The sequence below is a fragment of the Colius striatus genome, chromosome 4 (assembly GCF_028858725.1).
Source record: "Colius striatus isolate bColStr4 chromosome 4, bColStr4.1.hap1, whole genome shotgun sequence".
NCBI classification, from domain to species: domain Eukaryota; kingdom Metazoa; phylum Chordata; class Aves; order Coliiformes; family Coliidae; genus Colius; species Colius striatus.
The window spans coordinates 61,362,711-61,383,608 of NC_084762.1; the positions used below are offsets into that span (position 1 = coordinate 61,362,711).

A 20,898-nucleotide genomic window follows, 5' to 3' on the forward strand; every position below is an offset into this window, starting at 1 on the left:
ATGGACTGACTACAGTGCTTGTATATGATGTGTTTTTTGCCTTTTCAATGTTTGTTGCCACCATGCTGAGCGGTCTGTACCACTGGGGGCTGTTTCCAGCTTGCTGGTGGCGGGAATGGTCTTGTGGGTGCAGCCCACTCCTACCAAGCCCTTGGTGCAAGTAGCCATGCAAAGTAGAGGCAAAAAGCACTCGGACAAGTGGGGAAATTTTAAGGTATGTTCTAGTCTTATGATCTTCTTGCTATTTCCATGGGGCATGCCTCGTACCTGCTCAACTAGAGAACACAGCTGTTCTTTTCAACAAGTACACAGGCACGTGTAATTATTTTATGCTGCTGATAACGTTATTGCTGAGCTTTCTGCACTGAAATCCTGGTCAAGTCTTGCCTTTCCAGCAGCTCTGAGGCGACCCGGGCAGAGGTGCCGGCGCTCCAGGGGTGCTATCGCTTTCTGGCGCTGCCAAGCAGCCGAAGGTTTCACGGCCTCGGGGTGGGGGGAGCCGGCCAGGCCTTCAAGACCAGGGGGAGGACAGGTCGGACTCCAACCCTGCCAAGTCCTTGGGCTTCGGCAGCTCTGGGACTGGAGCAAGTGGGAGCCGGCGCCTGCCCCAGGAGGAGGCGCTGTGGCTGGCTCGGCCCTCGGCTCGGCCCCCGGCCTGGCCGGTCCCGCGAAGCCACGGCGATGGCGGCCGGGCGGGAGCGGGTCGCCCGGCTCCTGCGGCAGCTGCAGCAGGCCGGGTGAGTGCGGGCCGGCAGAGGGATGGCGGCGGGGGCGAAGGCGGGTGGCCGCCGCTTTAGAAACATGAAAACCAGCGATTGCTCCCTCCCTGGGGTCTCCTTCTACCCCCTTCCGGGCGCTGACCCCCCGCTGCACACGGGCAGCCCGGGTCTCTGCTTTAGTTTTCCCTTTTAACCACGCCTCTTTATTTTTTAACCGTTTAACTAGATGTCGGTGCCCGAGCCATTGCCACACTTACTCCCAAGGTAAGACTTAATTTGTGCCTCCAAAATAACTCTGAAGGAGACCATGGCCCAGTAGAGCCGTATGTATTGGTGTAATCTGGGCAGAGAGTGTAGGTCACAGGTAGGAAAGAGAACCATCTGAAGGATAAAGTAAGCAGTCTGTTTTGCAACTCTATGATAGCAGTTGCTGGAGAAATTCACTGTTTCCACAAGCCACAAGTAACACATCCTCTCGCTCCTCCCTCTTGTCATGAGGCAAGTCCATCAGAAATTGGCTGTCTGCTACTACTGCTGTCATCACCTGAGCCATGTCCACTTTAGATCTGCTTTCGAGGGGGAACATATGCATCTGTTAAATTAGAAAAAAAGCAGGAAGCAATATGAATAGAAAGGAACTATTCACAAAAATCTGCTACGGCCTGGCAAATACTGTCGCTGCAGGCTTTTCATACATTCAGTCCTGAGAACGCAGCTCGCTTAGGCCAGGGTTGTGAAGGAAGAGCAGGTGAACTGCACCGAGTCACTCTGGGAGGAACTTCTGTTTGTGTTGACGGTATGCAGGCTATGGGAATAGCTATCAGTCTCCAGATGTTCTTAGTCATTTAATACATCCCACATGTTCCATGTTTAAAACTCTGAAGGTACCTAGTATGTATAATCTATGTATTTTCTATTAAACAAAATAGTCTTTTTGGCCATAATCTCAGCACCATGTAAGTCCAAGTGGCTTGTTTTCACTTGCTTCACTTAAAACACTTTTAAAGAATTGACATTACCATTTTACATGTGGAAAAGCTGATATTTGTTCAGATATTTGTTTAATCCAAGACAAACAAGACAGTAGCACAGTGGAGAAATGGAGTCTCATTCTTCTGCTTGTCTGCTTGATGACCTACTCAGTCATTTCAAACTAAGCACTTGTTAAATAGAAGTCTTAGTTAAGAACCCTCTCTGTAAGTTTTAGGCAGTAATTGAGTCTGTAATGTAGCAAGATGATATCAGTTCAGCACCTCTCCAAAGAGTAGGAATTGATTTAACAGTGACTGTAGCATAAAAAAAATGTTCACTGTTTCATCACAATGTTAAGAAATAGTTACATTTTTTAACTTACTTTTGAAGTAAAATTCTTCCTGAAATTTAAGTTTGGCTTAAGAATTAACAGCTGGGCACCCAATAATACTGTCAGAAAGCAAGAGAGTAAATGGCTTGGACATGTTTTTAAGCCTGTCAAGTTAATGACTGAGAATACAGCAGACTCAAACTCCAGGAGAGGTCAAATATGTACAGCCTGGCAAGAGATGGCAGTGAAAGAGCTGATAGCAGCTGGCCTGAGCCTGAATAGAAAGTGCATAAAGGATTTTAATACATCTCTCTGTTACTGTTGTGGGTCAGTGCTTCAGTGCACCCCAGAGTGTCTGTAAGACTCATTATCATGGCTCCACTCATTGAATCTGAATCCAAATTGCATATTTTCAATTAATATAGCAGACAGAAGGCATGACTTTGGCAGGAAAAGGAGAATGCCTCATCTGATCTTTTCTTGGAGAAGAATAGACTGTTTCAGTTGCTGCAGTTTTGTTTCATTTTGTGGCAAATCAGGATATGCAGGAAATGGGGAGTTTTGTGGAAATTCATGCAAGAATGAAATGGCACAGTACGAATGTGACTGAAATACTATCCTTGTCAATATCTTCTCTATTCTACTAAGTAAAATTGATAGTGACACACCAATCCTTATTAAAACTCTGTTTATTATTAGCAATGCATGCAATTTCTTATTTTTCAAGCAAGCAATTCAGTTTCACCTGCAAGTTTAGGACTAGGCAGAACTAAAAAAAGAAATATAAACACCTGTCAGTATTACTCTCATACGTACAAAAGATGTTCTCAATCCAGGTACATATGGAGGATGTCTCATGGATTTGTATTAAAATATGAATATATATGAATATATAATGAATATATGAATGTATAGTAATCAAATTAACAACTTGGATCATTTAATCTCACAAACAACAAGAGATTAAATGGGTAACTGTTACTCAGACAAGCCAAGATGATCTGAGCAAATATATTAGTGATTTTAAAAGCAAAGGAATCTGTCAACTTTAGTCTTGAGATACAGATTGAAGTAATTTTTTTGTTCCCTAATTTTACTGTTTCGTTTCTGTTTCAGTCACTGAACGACCTACGCTGGGAAATACAGACTATGCATTTGAGGTAGATTTACCAACAAAATGTATTTTATTTAAAAGTAGAATCTTTATACTTAAAAATATGAGGTTTAACAAATATTTACATGAGTATATATTTCTCTTTCATTTTGGATGTTTGGGACTAGATGCTATTTCTCCACTTTTTGCATTAAAAATATGGGGTTTTTTTGTAGATGGCCATTTCGAACATCCGATATGGAGAAGGAGTTACTAAAGAGATTGGCATGGTAAGCTCTCCTAAGCCCATCACTGATGAAAAGTTATTTTCTAAAGGGCTGCTGGTGATATCAATCCATTTGAAAAGGGAAAGCTTTGCAGCATGTGTAGTCATACATGCCATTGTAAAAAGGTTGAAACATCCTGCTGGTTAAAAACAGAAGTATGTTACATCGGTGTTGCTGTGGTATGAGTGGAGGTGTGAAGGGCAGCTTTGTAGATAATTAGATTGTTGATGATTTGCCAGAATTATGCAGCAATATTTTTCTGTGACAGGGAATTTAACTCAAAAAGTTTTGAATCCCAGTGACTCACGAGGATTTTCTCAAGATCAGTTTTGTCTCTTCCAGTGCTCATTAAAATGAATCAGAGAGTTTCCATTAAATTAAGTGGATATTTATTCAGCTCTGAGTTTGCACTGCACAAGTGCAGAACTTTTTGTTTCAGCAATGTGAGGTGATTCACCTGAGTACATTATTCCAGTTTGTATTTATTGTTGGGCTTTTTTAATTCATTACTTTTTTCCTCTCTCATTGGCATTTATGGCATTAACAGTTCTCTTTTTTATTTGCAAATCTGTATGGTGTATTAGCAGTCCATAAATGAAGTTAGACAGAACTTCTGTCTTTAAACAGCATTAGGATTATTTGGAATGCATGTATGGTATAGCTATTGTGACAATTAATTTAGCAAAGCTTAGGACGTAGTATTATTTTTCCTCTTTTTGCCACCTTATCTTGATTTTTCAACAATAAATTAATATTCAGTATTAAATTTTCAAGATTTTAATGCTGTGCTTGAGTAGGCACTTAGGGGAAACCTAACCTGTGCCTTTTTATGTCATAGGAGTTGTGTAGGAGAAAAATATTTTGAAAAAAAAAAATCACATTTTACTGTAGTCTTAATGTGGTTTTCAATTGTTCAGCACCTTTAGCGTTCATGTTCTTCTATCTTAAGACTCAAGTTTGGCAGCTTTATATTTTCTGCTGTTTTCTGGTGGTTAATCCTCTTTAGCTGATACTGTTTCAAAAAAATTACAGCAATCAACTATTTTTAGGTTATTTTTTAAATTATCATTAAATGGTTCCATGGATTTGGATCAATATTTAAATAGTCCAGTTGATTTTAAACCACTTGTTTGTTTTTCTGATTCATCATTGTTGTAGGACTTGCAGAATCTTGGTGCTAGAAGAGTTTGTTTGATGACAGATAAAAACCTCTCCCAACTCCCTCCTGTGAATGCTGTATTGAATTCCTTGGCAAAATATGGTATAAACTTTCAGATGTATGACAATGTCCGGGTGGAGCCAACAGACCAAAGGTACTACTTCTGACAGTACGTCCTGGGCTTTTACAGTACGTCCTGCAGCTGTTGTAACACCTCTTTGTGACCTCTACTCTGGTCTTAGTTTTTCTCTGTACTGCTTTTCTCACGACTAATTGGAAAGCTTTTCTTGTTTTCCAAGTTTCCTGGACGCCATTGAATTTGCTAAAAAGGGCGAGTTTGATGCCTATGTTGCTGTTGGAGGTGGGTCTGCAATAGACACCTGTAAAGCTGCCAACCTGTATGCATCCAGCCCTACGTCAGACTTCTTGGATTATGTCAATGCTCCTATTGGGAAAGGGAAGCCTGTCACTGTGCCCCTCAAGCCACTCATTGCAGGTAAAGCAGGAAGTGGAGGGGTGTGAAGAGGGAGAGCTAGGGGAAGGAGAGTTATTCTGCATTCCATACGATATTTCTACTGAAATCAGTTTACCATGATTGTTTCAATTTTGTTTGGGCTTACTTCTCCTCCCATTCAGCAGCAACTGTGCCATTTACTTCAGTGTAAGTAAACCCACAGTTTTTGTCACATTTGTCTTGTTTAGCTGAGTTTGACTCTTTTTACTGAGAAAAGAGATCTAAGTGGCTGTTTCTCTTTGGCCTGTTGGCTGTGGATCAGGGATACCTCAGAGATTTTCCTGGATCCTGTATTGTTGGTGACGTTAGTATTGTGGTTTTATGTATTTATTTTACAATATCATGTGTAACTTATAATTTGTTGTTATCCCCATTCTTCCTTTTAAGTTCCTACAACAGCTGGAACTGGAAGTGAAACCACTGGTGTTGCCATTTTTGACTTCAAAGAACTAAAAGTAAAAACTGGTGAGGTTTGGGTTGGGTATTTTTGGCTACAATTCAAGACAGTTGCTTTTCCAATGTCTTCATTATTTCCCTGCCTGGAAAAAAAGGGATACTGCATGGCATTTCAGGTGTCATTTTGTTTGATTCAACTGCCACAGGCAAATTTGAAGAGCTTAAATGTTTCCTCTTTGAATTAAATTTATAGCACATTAACATAATGAAATACCTATGTAATACAAGTGGATTATAGTTTGAAGGCAAAACAGGAAACTAAAATCCTCCAAGTCCTAAAATGCCAGAAAATGTTAATTGCAAAGGAAATTTCTACTTAGACTCAGGGTCAACCAACTGTTCCTTATTTCCTCTGTGTTTTTCTTTCTGCTTTTAAGACTTCTTTTTCTTTGTTGCGTAATTGCAACCAAATGTTTCTGTTTCTGACTTTTGAAACCTCAGGCCTGAGATGCTGTGCAAATGAGGGGCACTGTCTTCTTTTGGCTTTTTCATACCTGGCAAATAAAGAATAAGGCTAAAATGTCATCTTAATCTTCATAGCCATTTTGAGCTTTTACTTCTAAACATGTGGATTTTATATGCCACACAATCTACAATACTTGGGACCCAAATCGGTGTGCTAAGCAGTTCCGACCATAGCTCACAGTTTTCTAGTCGATACATAGTCCATCTGTCTGTATAGCTCTCAATGCTGCATCTGTGTCCCCTTAAAGAAAAAAATGAGGGCATGTTTATTACAGATGCTGAAGACAGCAATTAGCAATTGCAAGAGACTGTAGACACAAACCAGTCTTGCCCTCTGGTTGTTCACAGAAGATATAAATCCAAGAATGCTGTTGCAAATTACATTCAGCACAGTCACAGAATAAAAGAATGGCAGAGGTTGGAAAGGACCTCTAAAGATCTAGTCCAACCCCCCTGCCAAAGCACGTCCACCTAGATCAGGTCACACAGGAACGCGTCCAGATGGGTTTTGAAAACCTCCAGAGAAGGAGATTCCACAAGCTCCCTGGGCAGCCTGTGCCAGGGCTTCATCACCCTCACAGTAAAATAGCTTTTTCTTATGTTTACATGGAACTTTTTGTGCTTCGGCTTCATCCCATTATCCCTTGTTCTGTCATGGGACACTACAAAATGCTGCCCCGTCCTCTTCACATATGCTTTGTAAATACTTCTAAATATTAATGAGGTCCCCCCTCAGTCTCCTCCAAGCTGAACAGCCCCAGATCCCACAGCCTTTCCTCATAAAGAAGATGCTCCAGTCCCCTGATCATCTTGGCGGCCCTGCACTGGACTTTCTCCAGAAGTTCTCTGTCCCTCTTGAGCCGGGTAGCCCAGAACTGGACACAGGACTCCAGATGAGGCCTCACCAGGGCAGAGTAGAAGGGGAAGCAGAACCTCCCTTGACCTGCTGGCCACACTCTTCTTGTTGCATCCATGGATGCCATTGGCCTTCCTGGACATGAGGGCACATTGTTGGCTCATGGTTACTTTATTATCTATCAACCAGGACTCCCAGGTCTCTCTCTGCAGAGCTGCTCTCCAGCAGGTCAATCCCCAGCCTGTACTGGTGCGTGGGGTTGTTCCTTCCCAGATTCAAGCCGATCAAGATCCTGCTGAATGGATCCCCCAGCCTTCTGGGGAATCAGCCAGTCCTCCCAGTTTGGTGTCATCAGCCAACTTGCTGAGGGTACACTCTGTCCCCTCATTCAGGTCATTGATGAAGATGTTGAACAAGACTGGCCCCAGAACTGTGGAACTCCACTGGCCACAGGCCTTCAACTCAAGTCTGTGCCATTGATCACCACCCTCTTGGCTCTGTCATTCAGACAGTTCTTGGTCCATCTCACTGTCCCCTTATCCAACCCACTCTGCCTGAGCTTTCTGATGAGGATGTTATGGGAAGACAGTGTCAAAAGCCTTGCTGAAGTCATGGTAGATGACATCTGCTGCTCTCCCCTTGGTGAATCCATGTTGACTTGCCCTGATAACCATCTTTTCCTTCATGTGTTTAGAGATGGCATCCAGGATGAGCTGTTCTATCACCTTTCCAGGGATGGAGGTGAAGCTGATCCACCTGTAGTTTCCCAGGTCCTCCTCTTAACTTTTTTTGAAGACTGGAGTGAGATTGGCCTGCCTTCAGTTCTCAGGCACCTCACCTGTCCTCCACATTCTTTTGAAAATGATGAAGAGTGGCTTAGCAATAACATCAGCCAGCTCCCTCAGCACTCACAGATGCATCCTGTCAGGTCCCATAGATTTTTGAGTGTGCAGCTTGCCCATCAGGTCTCAAACCCCATCCTCATCCACCAAGGGAAAGTCTTCCATTCTCCAGACTATCCTACTATCCTCCAGGGACTGGGCTTCTCGAGGGCCGACCTTGGCAGTGAAGACTGAGGCAAAGAAGGCATTCAGTAGTTCTGCCTTCTCTGCATCCTCTGTCACCAAGGCACCTTCCTTGCTCATCAGCAGGTTCACGTTTTCCCTAATCTTTCTTTTGCTGCTGATATATTTGAAAAAGCCCACCTTGTTTTCCTTCTCTTGCCAGGTTTAATTTTCCAAAAGGGCTTTGTCCTTCTTGGTTTTGTCCCTGCATACACTGGCAATGTTCCTTTACTCTTTCCAAGCAACCAGGCTCTTTTTCCAACTTACAGAGATTTCTTTCTTCTCCTTGAGTAGTCCAGTAGTTCTTTTTTCATCCATGTAGGCCTCTTGCCTCCTTTTTCTGATTTTCAACTTGTGGGGACACACCAATCTTGGGCTTGGAGGAAGTGGTGCTTGAAGATCAACCAGCTTTCTTGGGCACTCCTACCATCTAGAATCCTGTCCCATGAGACTCTTCCAAGCAGGTCTTTGAAGAGGCCAAAGCCAGCTTACCTGAAGTCCAGGGTTGCAACCCAGCTTGGTGTCCTGCTTCTTCCACACAGGATCTGTCTCATGGTCACTGCAGCCAAGGTTGCCTCCAACCTCACATCCCCAGCCAGACATTTTTTGTTTGTTAGCACCAGGTCCAGCAGCACAGCTCTCCTTGTTGGCTCCTTGACCACTTGTGACATAAAGTTTTCATCAACATTCTGTAGGAACCTCCTGGACAATGCGTGCCTGGCTGAGGAGATATAGATATATGTATATAGCAAATATATAGGGTGATTAAAGTCCCCCATGTGGACCAGGGATTGAGATGGTGAGGCAGCTCTCAGCTGTTTGTAGAAGGCCTCATGCACATCCTCTTCCTGATCAGGTGGTTTATAGTGAACTACCACAATTGTATCACCCATATTACTCTGCTCCTTAATTCTCACCCTTAAGCACTCAACTTGCCCCAACTTGTCTAGGCAGAGCTCAATGCACTCTAGTTGCTCACTTATATAGACAGCAACTCTACTACCTCCCCACCAGTCATTTTGGATGTATCGGCTACTCAGGGAGGATTACAGAGAGAGAACACTGTCTGGAATAATTTACTTCAGGTGACAGACTCAAATCATGTAACTCTCTAACAGAGACCATCATAGTAAGACTTAGACCCTTCCTTCTTGTTCTTTGTTTTTATCTTCATAGTATCAAATAATTTCCCCTCATTATTGTTGTGTTTTGAATCTTAGGCTTGTCTTGTCCTATTTTGTTGCAAAAAAATCTTTAACTCATTCTCCTCACATATTGCAGGTATTGCTTCAAGAGCCATTAAGCCAACATTAGGCATTGTTGATCCTTTGCATACCCTGTCTATGCCTGAGCGAATAGTGGCCAACAGTGGCTTTGATGTGCTTTGGTGAGTTTTCTATGTGGGCTGCTACTTGAATTTATTACAATTTTGTATTTTTACTCTGATGATTGTAGAGAAGTAATACCTTTTAGGAGCAGAAAAGGATAATCTTTTTTCTCCGTTTCCAGTTCATGTTAAGGTGCTCTCTGTTGTACCTTCCTCTTTACTTAATTTCACTACCTTCCTCAGAATGCGCGGAAACAAATCACTCATTTGCAGAAACTGTAGTGGTTTTGCAGCACATGGGAGAAACCATTTTTTTTCCAGGATGGCTGTTGTCAGGGAAGAGAGTCCAGGTGGCCCTTTTTAAGAGATCAAGAAGACAGTTAATCACAATTGTGACAGTGTTTAGCATGTCTCTCAGATATGGCAGGGAATGGAGAGTAAGGATTTGCCACATGTCAACAAAAATTTGTGAGGGCTTGTGGGTTGCTGAAAGGTCTTAGTCCAGTTATGACCATCTTCAGAGTCTCTCTCATAATATGCTTTTCACTTGGCATAATTTTTTTTTTTCATCTTAAACCTACAGATTTTAACTGCCCAAAATGCATGGAAGTTTCTATTCAGAGGGTCAGAGCTTGCTTTGCGTCTGGGTGCTGTGTGTATTAAAGCAATAGATGTGTTACGAAGCTGTGTGATCTCTCAGGCTTGGTGAAGTATCCTGAACTACAGCGTCTGTAATGGCATTGATGCATTTGTTCATAGGTGCAGATGGTTTGCCTGTAGCTTTGTACATCTAAATGTGACAGTTTAGGCAGTGCCCTTCTTTATGTAGTGAGATTCATATCTGGGAGATGAGACTGTTGACAGTTCCACTGAGCTTGAATATCATGCTCCTATATTTTAAAAAGAAAGATAACTTACAGTGCTTGCAGTGCATACAGCCTCTTACAGTTCCTGTTGTGCAGGAAGGAAATACAGCCATTGCAGATACACAGAGTTCTTCAGTGAAAAGTGTTGCACCCTAAGATGCCAGTTCATCCAGCCTAACTTACAGCATGGTGGGAGGTGATGGGTTATGGCTGCATTTGGATTTTGCCTTCTGTGCCTTCAAAGGGCAGCAAAACGGAGCTCTCCCACTTAAATAATTTGAAATATTTTTCAGCCATGCTCTAGAATCCTACACTGCTCTTCCTTACAACATGCGCAGCCCGTGCCCTTCAAATCCCATCAACCGACCAGCTTACCAAGGCAGCAACCCCATCAGTGACGTCTGGGCTCTTCACGCTCTGCGCATCGTGGCTAAATATTTGAAAAGGTAATACGTTTAACAGCCACCCTCTTTGCAGTATGTTCAGTCTTCAGTTCCCAAACACGGATGCTTAGAATGTTCTGGATGAGGGTATTGTGTGCAGTCTCAGTAAGTTCACAGATAACACCAAGCTGGACAGAAGCGTAGACCTGCATTGAGGACAGGAATGCTCTTCAGAGGGACCTGGACAGGCTGGAGCAATGGACTGAGGCCCACCGCATGAGGTTCAACAAGGTCAAGCACTGAGTCCTGCCCTTGGGCCACAGCAACCTCATGCAATGCTACAGGCTTGGGGCAGAGTGGCTGGAAGGCTGTCTGGTGGAAAAGAACCTGGGGTTGTTAATCAGCAGCCAGCAAAATATGAGCCAGCAGTGTGCTCAGGTGGCCAAGAAGGCCAATGGCAGCCTGGATTGTATCAGAAATTGTGTGGCCAGCAGGACCAAGGAAATTATTTTCCCCATGTACTCATTGCTGGTGAGGCCACACTTCAAATACCGTGTTCAGTTTTGGGCCCCTCACTACAAGAAGGACACTGAGGTGCTGGAGGGTGTCCAGAGATGGGCAACGAAGCTAGTGAAGGAATGGTCTGGAGAACAAGTCTGAGGAGGAGCAGCTGAGAGAACTGGGGTTGTTTAGCGCGGAGAAAAGGAGTCTGAGAGAAGACATGATCACTCTCTGCAACTACCCTAAAGGAGGCTGTAGTGAGGTGAGAGTCGATCTCTTCTTACAAGTATTGAGTGATGATACATGAGGAGCTGGGCTCACATTGTGCATGGGGAAGTTTAGTTGGGAAATTAGGAAGAACTTTTTCACTGAGAGACTTGTTTAGCACTGGAACACGCTGCCCAGGGAGGTGATGGAGTCACCATCCCTGAGATAATCAAAAGATTAGGCAAACTACTATATTAAACCTTCATTTCCTACCCTGGATTTCTCTTAAATAAAACAAAAATATTTTCAAATAAAATTTAGAGTAAAATTAGAGTTACTAGGCTGTCTTGAGGACAACTTTGCCTTTGTGACTCTGTTTCATAAGTTCTCAGAATTATTTCAAGCTGCTCAGTTCATAGGAAAGCAGCTTCTGCATATTTTTCAAAGGATCTTTATAAAGGGAAATGTAACAAGCTGAAGGATATACTGCTAGTGTCAGTTCTGTGACCTTCACTGTAAATTCATTGTACATCCATCAAGAAGGTTACATGCAGTTAAAAATGTGGAAAGAGATCCTTTTACTGAAAAATAGTCCATGCTTAGAAGACCTTCAATTTAGATTGTTTTGATTTGACAGGAGTTGGGTTTGATCCCTGTCGATGACATTTCAGTTTGTATGCAGCTTTGTACAGTGCCAGGTGCACTTCTAATACAGATCAATGTGGGGTTTTTTTTTATAAAAGACTTTTTAGAGTACCTGCTTAGTCAAAGTAGTTGTTTATTGTTCCTGTGGAATCTACTCTTGAGACATTTTCTCCATGTTGTCAAAAGTATTTGAATGGTCTGACATGTAGGAAGGGAAGGAAGGAACCCTGTCCTCTCCTCACACAGACAGTGGGGTCCAGACTATATGTACATAGGGAGCCATACACAGGATTGCCTAAGTAGTTTAAGCTAATTTACTAGTTGCCTAATTGTTTAAACCACCACTGAGATGAATATGGCTAAATTCACTCTATTTACTGAGGTTTTGGAAAAGTGAAAGGAAATTTGCCTCTCACTGAATCACTTTGATGTACTTACTGATCCAAAAGCAAGATTGTTTTCTGACTGAAGTGTGACCCAGTCCCATTTCCAGCATTTTTATTTCAGCTTATCTTAGAGATTTTTGTGTGTTTGTCTATAAAGAAGCCCTCTCTCTTTTCTCTACCCTGAACTACCAATCCATCTGTGAATTCACTGATACCTTTGTGTCCATGGTGCACAGAGCCATCAGGAATCCTGATGACCTGGAAGCAAGAGCCCACATGCACCTAGCAAGTGCTTTTGCTGGTATTGGCTTTGGTAATGCTGGTGTTCATCTCTGGTGAGTACAGAAAAATATCAAGCCCATCTGAGGTCAACTTCTAGCTGCTGTTTGTTTCAGACTGTCAAAGACATCACTGCCTTTGTTGCTGAGTATATAGTAAGCATTCTAGCTTGGCCTAGGAGAAATTGATGGGCTCTTGGTATTATGTGTATGAGGGTTATGTATCCTGCCTTGTAATGCTGAAATCTAATCATATGAAAATTACAAAACATGGCCTTCTTTATCTTCCTTGAGAGTAAAAGCCATAGTTAGGGGGAAAAAAAAACCAAAAATCCCCAAACATCTATGACATTTAAAATGGTGGATTTTATGCTAGCTGTTCTGCAGTGAGACCATAATGAGGCAATCTTGTGCCGTTCCTGAACTGGTGCAATTGTCTGTAAATTTGCCCGTGGGGTAGGCATTCAGCAGGCTGAAATAAGCTGTAATTAGTGTTGCAAGGCAATGTAGTTTCAGATGAGTGAAAATCTCAGAGAAGCAAAGCTTAAGCCTGAATCGTGTAGAGAAGTTATTAGTACTCGTTCTCTTCAGAGACTTTCCTTTCATTCATTTTGTTTGAGCAAATCCACTCTTTAATTCTGCTTTAAAATTGATGGGGTGTTTTTTCAGGCAGTGTGATCAGGTAGGGATGCAGATGATGCTATTTTTGGCATATCTGTATTAGTAACTGAGCACTTTTCAGTCCAGACAGCAGAGTAACGTAACTTCACACTCACAAAGTAAGGCTAGGTCCCTAAGGTGCAGAAGAGTGAGGGCTGTCTGTACACAATATCTGTAGCATAGTTGTACCTAAATATCTTTTGAGCGTCTCTGCCTAAGAGACTTGCATGCAGAAGCCTGACCCCACAAAAGGCTGAACACAAATTTTCCAGGCACGAGGAGAGCTGCCCTAACCACTTTTCTCTCTACTCTATTCCAGCCATGGAATGTCTTACCCTATTTCTGGTTTGGTGAAAACTTACAAACCAAAGGATTATAATGTGGATCACTCTTTAGTGGTAAAACTTGGTTTATCTTTGTTTTTGTATTCTACATTTCAATCCTGTTGTCTCACATTAATAAGTATTACAGCACATTGAAGTTGAAAGTACATGTCCTGTTGATGTGACTTTTTTTTCCTTTTTCCTCGTGTGTTTTCTCCCCAGCCACATGGCCTTTCTGTGGTGCTGACATCCCCAGCAGTGTTTGCTTTCACAGCACAGATACTTCCGGAGCGGCACCTGGAAGCTGCAGAGATACTAGGTAGGGATCTGTGTGAGTACAACTTACCCATACAAATGGAATTCTTTCCAAAGTGTCTTCTCAGGAGGAAAAAGAAGGAAAAAAAATATGTTCAAGCATTTCTAGTTGGTTGTGGCAGTGGTTTTAAGTTTAAAAAACAAGATCCTGGTGTCTCCCTGAGTTACACATAATGCAAACTTAGATAGAATAATGCTACATTTTTATATTGGATGTTCGATACATTAGTTAGAGAAGCAAGCTGGAGAAGTCTGCATCTTGGCCAGAAAACTGGGCAGCTGAAATTAACTGCAGATCTGTTATGAATCAGGAGAGAGTAGCTGTGATTGGCGTCTCTCTTGGTGCATGATGGAGACTAGTTACTTCAGAGGAGATACTGCAAAACAAACTAGCACTCAGGTGTGTCCATTAGCTCAGAGGAAGAATTTTACCTAACTAATTCCCTGCAGTGGCAGCAAATTAGGGCAAAGTGTTCCAAATCACTCCTGCTCTTTTCCATGGTACACAACCATGGGTTTTACTGTTTCTAATGTAGGCCTAAGCTTGTTTGTAAGTGTTGGGATTTCACAGTGGCCAGTGTCAAGGGAAAAAAAGGAGTAGCTGTCTTGTGGACATATCTATGATGGCTGAGAGGTGGGTTAATGAACAAAGTGACCTTTCCTCCTTAGTAGAAAAAAGTTCATGTTGCAAGCTAACAGCTCATTTAAAGGTTGCCTTTTCATACAGTGCTTTGTTTTCTGTGTAACCTGCCACCAGAAGGTTTCCTAGAGAGGGGATATATCTTCCTTGCACCCTCAGCATGGCTGTGTAGTAAATTAGCTTTTGGTGGAGCTGGTAGCAGTCTAGCTGTGACAGCTTGGCTCTGTTGTGGGATAATTTATTTACATGTAGAGTCGAGTTTTCTGTCTGTACTAGATTGTGTGCTGTAGCTGAACTGCTGCTAATACCTACTCTCGCTAACGAGCAGCTGCCGTCACATGCACAGCAATGTAGAGAGCAGAGAGATGGTGGTTAGGGCAGCTTTCCTGGTATAGGGAAAATTTGTGCTCAGTCCTTTATGTGATCAGCCTTTTGAATGCAAGTCACAGCAATCCAGTCATATGTACAACTTCCTTATATAAGTAATCTGAAAGCCTTGTGGATTTTGAGAAAGAGTGGGACTTTTCTATAGACAATGAAAGAATCACAGTATTTCACAAAGGATGTAAACCAACATGATTAGAAAAATTGTTTTTGGGAAAAATGCCATTTATTTTACAAATATTGGCTATGGGGTTGTTCAGCCCTCCTCCGAAGTATGCAGTCCTGCCTGTGGTCAAAACCTGAACACAAACCTAGCTGGAACTGTATACTCAGCTACAAAATGTCTGTGTTCCTACAGCCGTAACACACGACTCAAAGCAGACTAAGAAAGTGTTTATGGATAACTGGCCAGCATAGTGTATCAGAGAATTTGCACTTTGGCTCCTTGATTTTAAAACAAATGGTTGAAAAGCAGTTCCTTTAGGTTTTGTGGTCTGAACTGCTGCCAGAAGTTCTGTTCCTAAAAGCCTGGTTAATTTTTTGAATATAAATTTAAACTACGTTATTGCTTGCCTTGCTGTAAAGGGACTCTGCTGAAAACATGTCACATGGAATCGAATTTGTTAATTCCCACTTGGTCTGTTTACTTCTGATTCAAGTCCAGAGTCCAACTGACTGCAATAGCTGATTTAAATCTGTCATGTTGCCAAATGCAATGACTAAGAAGGTATTTTATAACATGAAGCAGATTACTAAATAGTTATGTTGTGTGTATGTACAGCTGTGAACTTGGGTACGTCCAGAAAAAGCTTCATACCTCCCTGGGTGGGTTCTTAAACAGCTGAAATCGGTGTGCGTGTGTGGGGCCAGAAGTTTTCTAACTACAATGAAAGACTGATGTATCCTTTAGGTTGAGCACAGAGAAAGTACTAGAACTATGGTAATATTTTAAAACTGCACTTCACATTTACTGACCTTTACTTCCTTCCTCCCTTTCCCTTTTACTTTACTCTCTGAAGATACTGGATTTTTTGCCCCAGTATAAACTCAAACTGCATGGCATAAACCCAACAGCACAAAACATCGTACAAGACTCTTGTCATACCTTATTTATCAATTTCTCCCAGACATTGCCTACTACAGTACTGCTAGTCTTACTACCCAAATATCTCTTCAAATGAGCCTGTTGCTCTCCTGATCACTTAAAACCCTTTGAATGTTACACTGAACTGCATGAGGATCACTGAAAATATTTTTCCTGTAGCTATGTTGTGCTCTTACTCATCTCTCAGTATTGCACTTGAACCTCACATAGTTCTGGTGTAACATCATTGAGGTTACACAGAGAACAAATTTAACTCAGCTTTGTTTGAAAAGAAATCATATGGAGGAACCTGTGTCTTCTATCTGGACATGTGTTTATTATCACTTTGAAGCAAGTCCTAACCATTCATTGAAGTGGGGGAGGCAAGCTGTTCTTGGGAATCTTTTATATTGATGCTTTCATTACTGTTCAGTACACGTTTCAAAGATACCAGTTCCTCCTCTTGACTTCTACATTGACCTACACAAGCCATCACGTACTCAAATGGCAATAAGTTTAGGGTATTCTTAACCCCTTGAACACTACCCTGCCACCTCCTTGTCTTTCTCAGCCGACATGCTCTGGTACTCGGTTTGAATGTGTCACTGATGGGACAGCGCCGTCCGTGGTTTGCGTGTCCTCTAGGTGTCAGCAAACTCAAGGCCCTAAAATAAATCTAACGTTTGGCACACTGTCCGTAAAAATAAATGCCACTGACGTTCATGGGTTAGCTTCTTTCCACCCCTCAGTTAGTCCGGCTGAAAAGCGTTTCTGCCTGTAAGCACCAAGGGAAAGGAAGTTAACCTCATGTGGCGGTTAGTCTTTCTGGCAGCAGTTACCTGCTTCTCCTGATCTTGTTTTATTTCACCCATCGCAAACTGTTCCAAATGTAAAATGAAGACTGGTTCCTCTTTTTACTTCACGTTGCTTTTAGGGCAGTGACTGTTATGTATGGATGTGTATTCAGCTGATATTATGATTAAATTAAGTCCAAGACAGGCTTCCTCCGCTCTCTCCACCCTACAGTCAAGGCATTATGTCTTATTTTAGGAGCTGACATCCGTGCTGCCAGAATCAAAGATGCAGGGTTTATTTTGGCAGACACGCTCCGGAAATTCCTGTTTGATCTGAATGTTGATGATGGCTTAGCTGCAATTGGGTATTCTAAAGCAGACATCCCTGCGTTAGTCAAAGGCACTCTGCCTCAGGTAAGACAGAAAGCAAAGCAGTTTTTCTTGTCAAATGAAACAGAACAGATTTTTTTTGAAAGAAAAACAGAAGTGTTTCTTCTCAAGTAAATGTTATTTCTAGCCCTACATGAAAACAATTACAATGAATAAAATTGTGGGTAGTCAACTGTATTTTGTTTCGCAGCTGCACGGTTTAGGTTTCTCTTTTCAGTGAGATGGAGTGCATGCTGCAGTCTGTTCTTCGCATGGGTTCAGAAAGAGTGGCTAGATGTTTCATGGCTTTTTTAAATGTCACATTTCTGAAAAAGAGGATGTTTTTCATAGACCTCTGATCTTTGTAGAAGATACTGCTGTTTCCTAACGATCTCTGTTAATTATGCATGCAGGATGGGTTATAGATAAAGCCTTAAGACCAAGTGCTATCTGATAAGAATGATAGAGCTCATTTTGCATGAAACTTTTCCATATTGAGAAGCTGCACTTTTCTCCCCAGATGGCTTTTTTGTTCCATTGACCCCCATCAGAATTTGAAATAAGGTCCCCTGGGATGATATAGATTAAACTTGTAATACCCTTTATTGTTTCATTGCTTACAAAGACACCAGGAAAGGCAACACACCACTCCAGAAGCAAACTCCAGTGTATTGCTTGTAAAAAGGCCATTTGATTCATATGCTACAGACTGTTCTATCTACTTAGGATTTATTTCCACCAGGTAGCAAGGCTGAAAGGTTATTTGCTTTTTACACCATGGCTAGTTCTTGTCATTCATAAATCTCAGAGCAACTTGTAACAGAGGGTAAATGTAAATATAAAAATGCCTATTTTATACCTGAGAAAGTGACATAAAGGTGAAACTATTTAGTATTACACACAACAGAGCAGTGGCAAAGCCAGGAGAAAAACAAAGGTCTCTGAGTGCCTACCAAATAGGTTATGCAAGTAAATTGTTATGAAGCATTCTGGAGGTTTCTTTTGATCAGTCTGTTTCTTTAAAACAGTGTGGTTGAGGTCATCACAAATACAACATCTCACTGAAAGCATGTTTTGGGTAGCTGGGGGAGGTTCTTCAGCAAAAGATGTTAAGGAGGTTTTTGTTTGTTAGCTTAGCTCAAATTGGCTTTTAATTCATTTACTGTCATCTCACGGCATTGATGATTAAGTGTACTGTGTGAAATGAGATGACTCAATTGTTTCTCAGACCTCATTTCTGAGTATGAGATGTAACATGATGAAAATATATTAGTGTTCCTTAATAGTCCATTACGACTCACAGAGGTAGTTAATTTGGTTTAATCTTTGGTGTGTTTTTTTCTTTTCACCCTGCAGTAGGTTTTCTTTGGAATGCAGCACTGGCCCGTTCACGTCCGCAGGACAGAGCAAGGCAGGGCAGGGCAGTGATGACAGCATGAAGTAGTTTGTGCACACTGTGAAGTGCAGACTGCAGGAAAACAAAACTCATCTGCTCTAACTGCATGGACATGGAGTGAGAACTCCTTGGGGACAAACATTTAGACTTGAAGTTAAAACAGAATTGTGCTTTCCTTTCTAAGTAAGTCTGCTGAAACTGATCCTGTTAACAGACTGCAGTGAGTCTAGCAAAGAAGGTGCTCTCCCAAGGCCTAAGGTGGCTGTTCATGTGATGGTGTTTGAGACAGGGAGTGCTGGAAATGAGAGATGGCAGAAGGGCTGTTCTCTTGCCCACCCACCCCCTGTAGACATATCAGAGGCAGCTACAATGGGGCTGAACCACTGATGAGCTCAGAGCTGCACATTTTTGGCACTAGACCAGAATGCTCTGAGTCAGACAGAGGGAACTGGGGCCTTACTGTCTGTGCACCAGCAAATACCAGCAGGCTTGTGCAGAGGGAGTGCTGGTGCCTGTGTGCCAAGTGAGACATAGAAAAGGAGCTTCCCTTAGCTGGAAAGTGCTGCAGTCTGTTGGGGTGATTATCTCCTGTCAACCTCTGTGACTTTACACATAACTGTCCATCTCAGTACACAGGAGGGCTGCAATTTGACCCAGAGTGTCTTCATGTAAGCGTGATGAATTTACTGTGTACTTGAGCATTGATTGTTATATTTTGCATATTGTGAGTCTGAAAAAAAACAAGATTATTTTTGGCCTAGTGCTGTTTAAATTGTCCATCCCATTTCAAAACTGCAGAGAAGTATCTGGGTCTGTGTGCATGGCTGCACTGGTCAGAGCTGGGGGAAAAGGTGTCATTTGCTTGCTGCTACTGCACCAGCAAAGCTTCTCGTGTAGGTGAGGTTATACACACAGAGCTGCACTTTTCAGACTCATCACAAGCCATGCTCACCATGGTTATGAACTGCGAATCTCTCTGGGCTCACTTCCTCACCATGCTAGACTGATATTTCACATGTGAGGCTCATAGTGTGGTGACGTCTCCTGCCCTGTAACCACATCCAGCCTGTCCACAAATCGCAGCCCCATGGGTGCGGAGGGAAGTGGAGCCGCTGCAGCATTGCACTGATCTGAGCCTCCCCCAGGGCGGGGGGGCTGGAAGAAGCCCTTCCCTAACATCCCACTTCGTGAGTGAGGCAAGGCCCCTAGCAAATGCCATCCACTGTCTTATGTGAGAAAGGAGGGAGGGAAATGTAGAGTTTTTACTGGGACAGCCTCTTCCGTGAGGGAGATGTTGGAACAGATTGTAGCAGAAGAAACTGGTTATGAGGTGTTGAGGGACATGGTTTAGTGGTGGCCTCAGCAATGTTAGGTTAATGGTTGGACTTGATGATCTTAAAGGTCTTTTCTAGCCAAAATGATTCTATGATCCCATTGATGTTATGCCCTTTCAGCTGAGTGTTTCTGCAGTAATTGAATACCTACTGTAATACAGCTCCTCATCCTCAGTAGCACAGGGGTTTTCTGAATTGCCATCCCTGCCTTTGTGGTTATTTTGTCAAGTGGAGCAATGAAGCATATACCTGAGTTTCATTTCAGTCAGTGGGCCTTCAGATTCTGTTGAATCACCACGCAAATGAAGATCAACCACAACTATTTTGTATTCCGATTCCAAGGTGTCAGGCTATTTATTAAGCACTTTCACCACCGTCCCTTGCTATGTCTGTCTTTTTAGAGTCTGAGTTGCAAGCACTGTGTCCTCTCCCCAGCTACAGTGCTTTCTGGGCTTTGAGGAATGTTGGATTTTTAAAATCTTGGTCTTTAAAAATTGAACCTCTAGTTCCAGTGCCATCAAATTAATTTTAAAATGGACTATATTTCCAGGATAATAGCCTGCAGCATGATGCTGACATCTGTGACTGATAGGCCCCGTGTTTGAAGTCCTCGACTTTGCAAATCAACTGCATTCTAATCTTGCTTCTGTGTATTTAATTATAGGCAATTTTATCTAAGGTGTTATTGAAAGTGCTGTACTGTTGATGATGTTTCAGCCTTAATTACTTGATCACTTATTTGCTAAACCTTGTTCTTTGCTGTGAAGGATGTTAACAGAAATGTTCAGCTACTGTGTGATTAAATGTATTGGTAATCTTCTGTAATCCAGTTTCTCTTTAACCTTTCAGGAGAGAGTGACTAAACTATCACCACGTCCCCAGACAGAAGAAGATTTATCTGCTCTCTTCGAGGCTTCCATGAGGCTTTATTAGCTTAAACAGGTTGTTCTGAAAAGTGTGCTCTGTCCTAACATAAAGGTAATTTTGTATAGATGTGAGGCTAAATTTGTTTAGAGAATGGGAGAACTTGAGTACCTTTGAGTTCTGTTCCATTGTCCACTGCCAAAAGGTTGAGTAATTAATCTGTAAC

At 42.2% G+C, this 20,898-nt stretch overlaps 1 protein-coding gene across 1 annotated transcript; it reads left to right on the plus strand.

Annotated features, from left to right (window-relative positions):
* Window positions 1-662: 662 nt before the first annotated feature.
* ADHFE1 (alcohol dehydrogenase iron containing 1) lies at window positions 663-20,834 on the plus strand. Its single transcript, XM_061995530.1, has 14 exons — window positions 663-737; window positions 946-983; window positions 3,139-3,182; window positions 3,352-3,405; window positions 4,561-4,715; window positions 4,861-5,057; window positions 5,463-5,540; window positions 9,198-9,303; window positions 10,403-10,555; window positions 12,468-12,566; window positions 13,489-13,567; window positions 13,715-13,811; window positions 16,966-17,123; window positions 20,658-20,834. Exons 1-14 carry the CDS (start codon window positions 682-684, stop codon window positions 20,739-20,741), a joined length of 1,398 nt encoding a protein of 465 aa, XP_061851514.1. The 5' UTR covers window positions 663-681; the 3' UTR covers window positions 20,742-20,834.
* Window positions 20,835-20,898: the final 64 nt, after the last annotated feature.

Excerpts from the sequence above, each read along its gene's own strand:
- ADHFE1 (XM_061995530.1), top strand. The coding sequence starts at position 682 with ATGGCGGCCGGGCGGGAGCGGGTCGCCCGGCTCCTGCGGCAGCTGCAG. Across the intron at positions 4,716-4,860 it reads GTGGAGCCAACAGACCAAAG|TTTCCTGGACGCCATTGAAT; the intron begins GTACTACTTCTG and ends TTGTTTTCCAAG. Across the intron at positions 5,058-5,462 it reads CCTCAAGCCACTCATTGCAG|TTCCTACAACAGCTGGAACT; the intron begins GTAAAGCAGGAA and ends CTTCCTTTTAAG.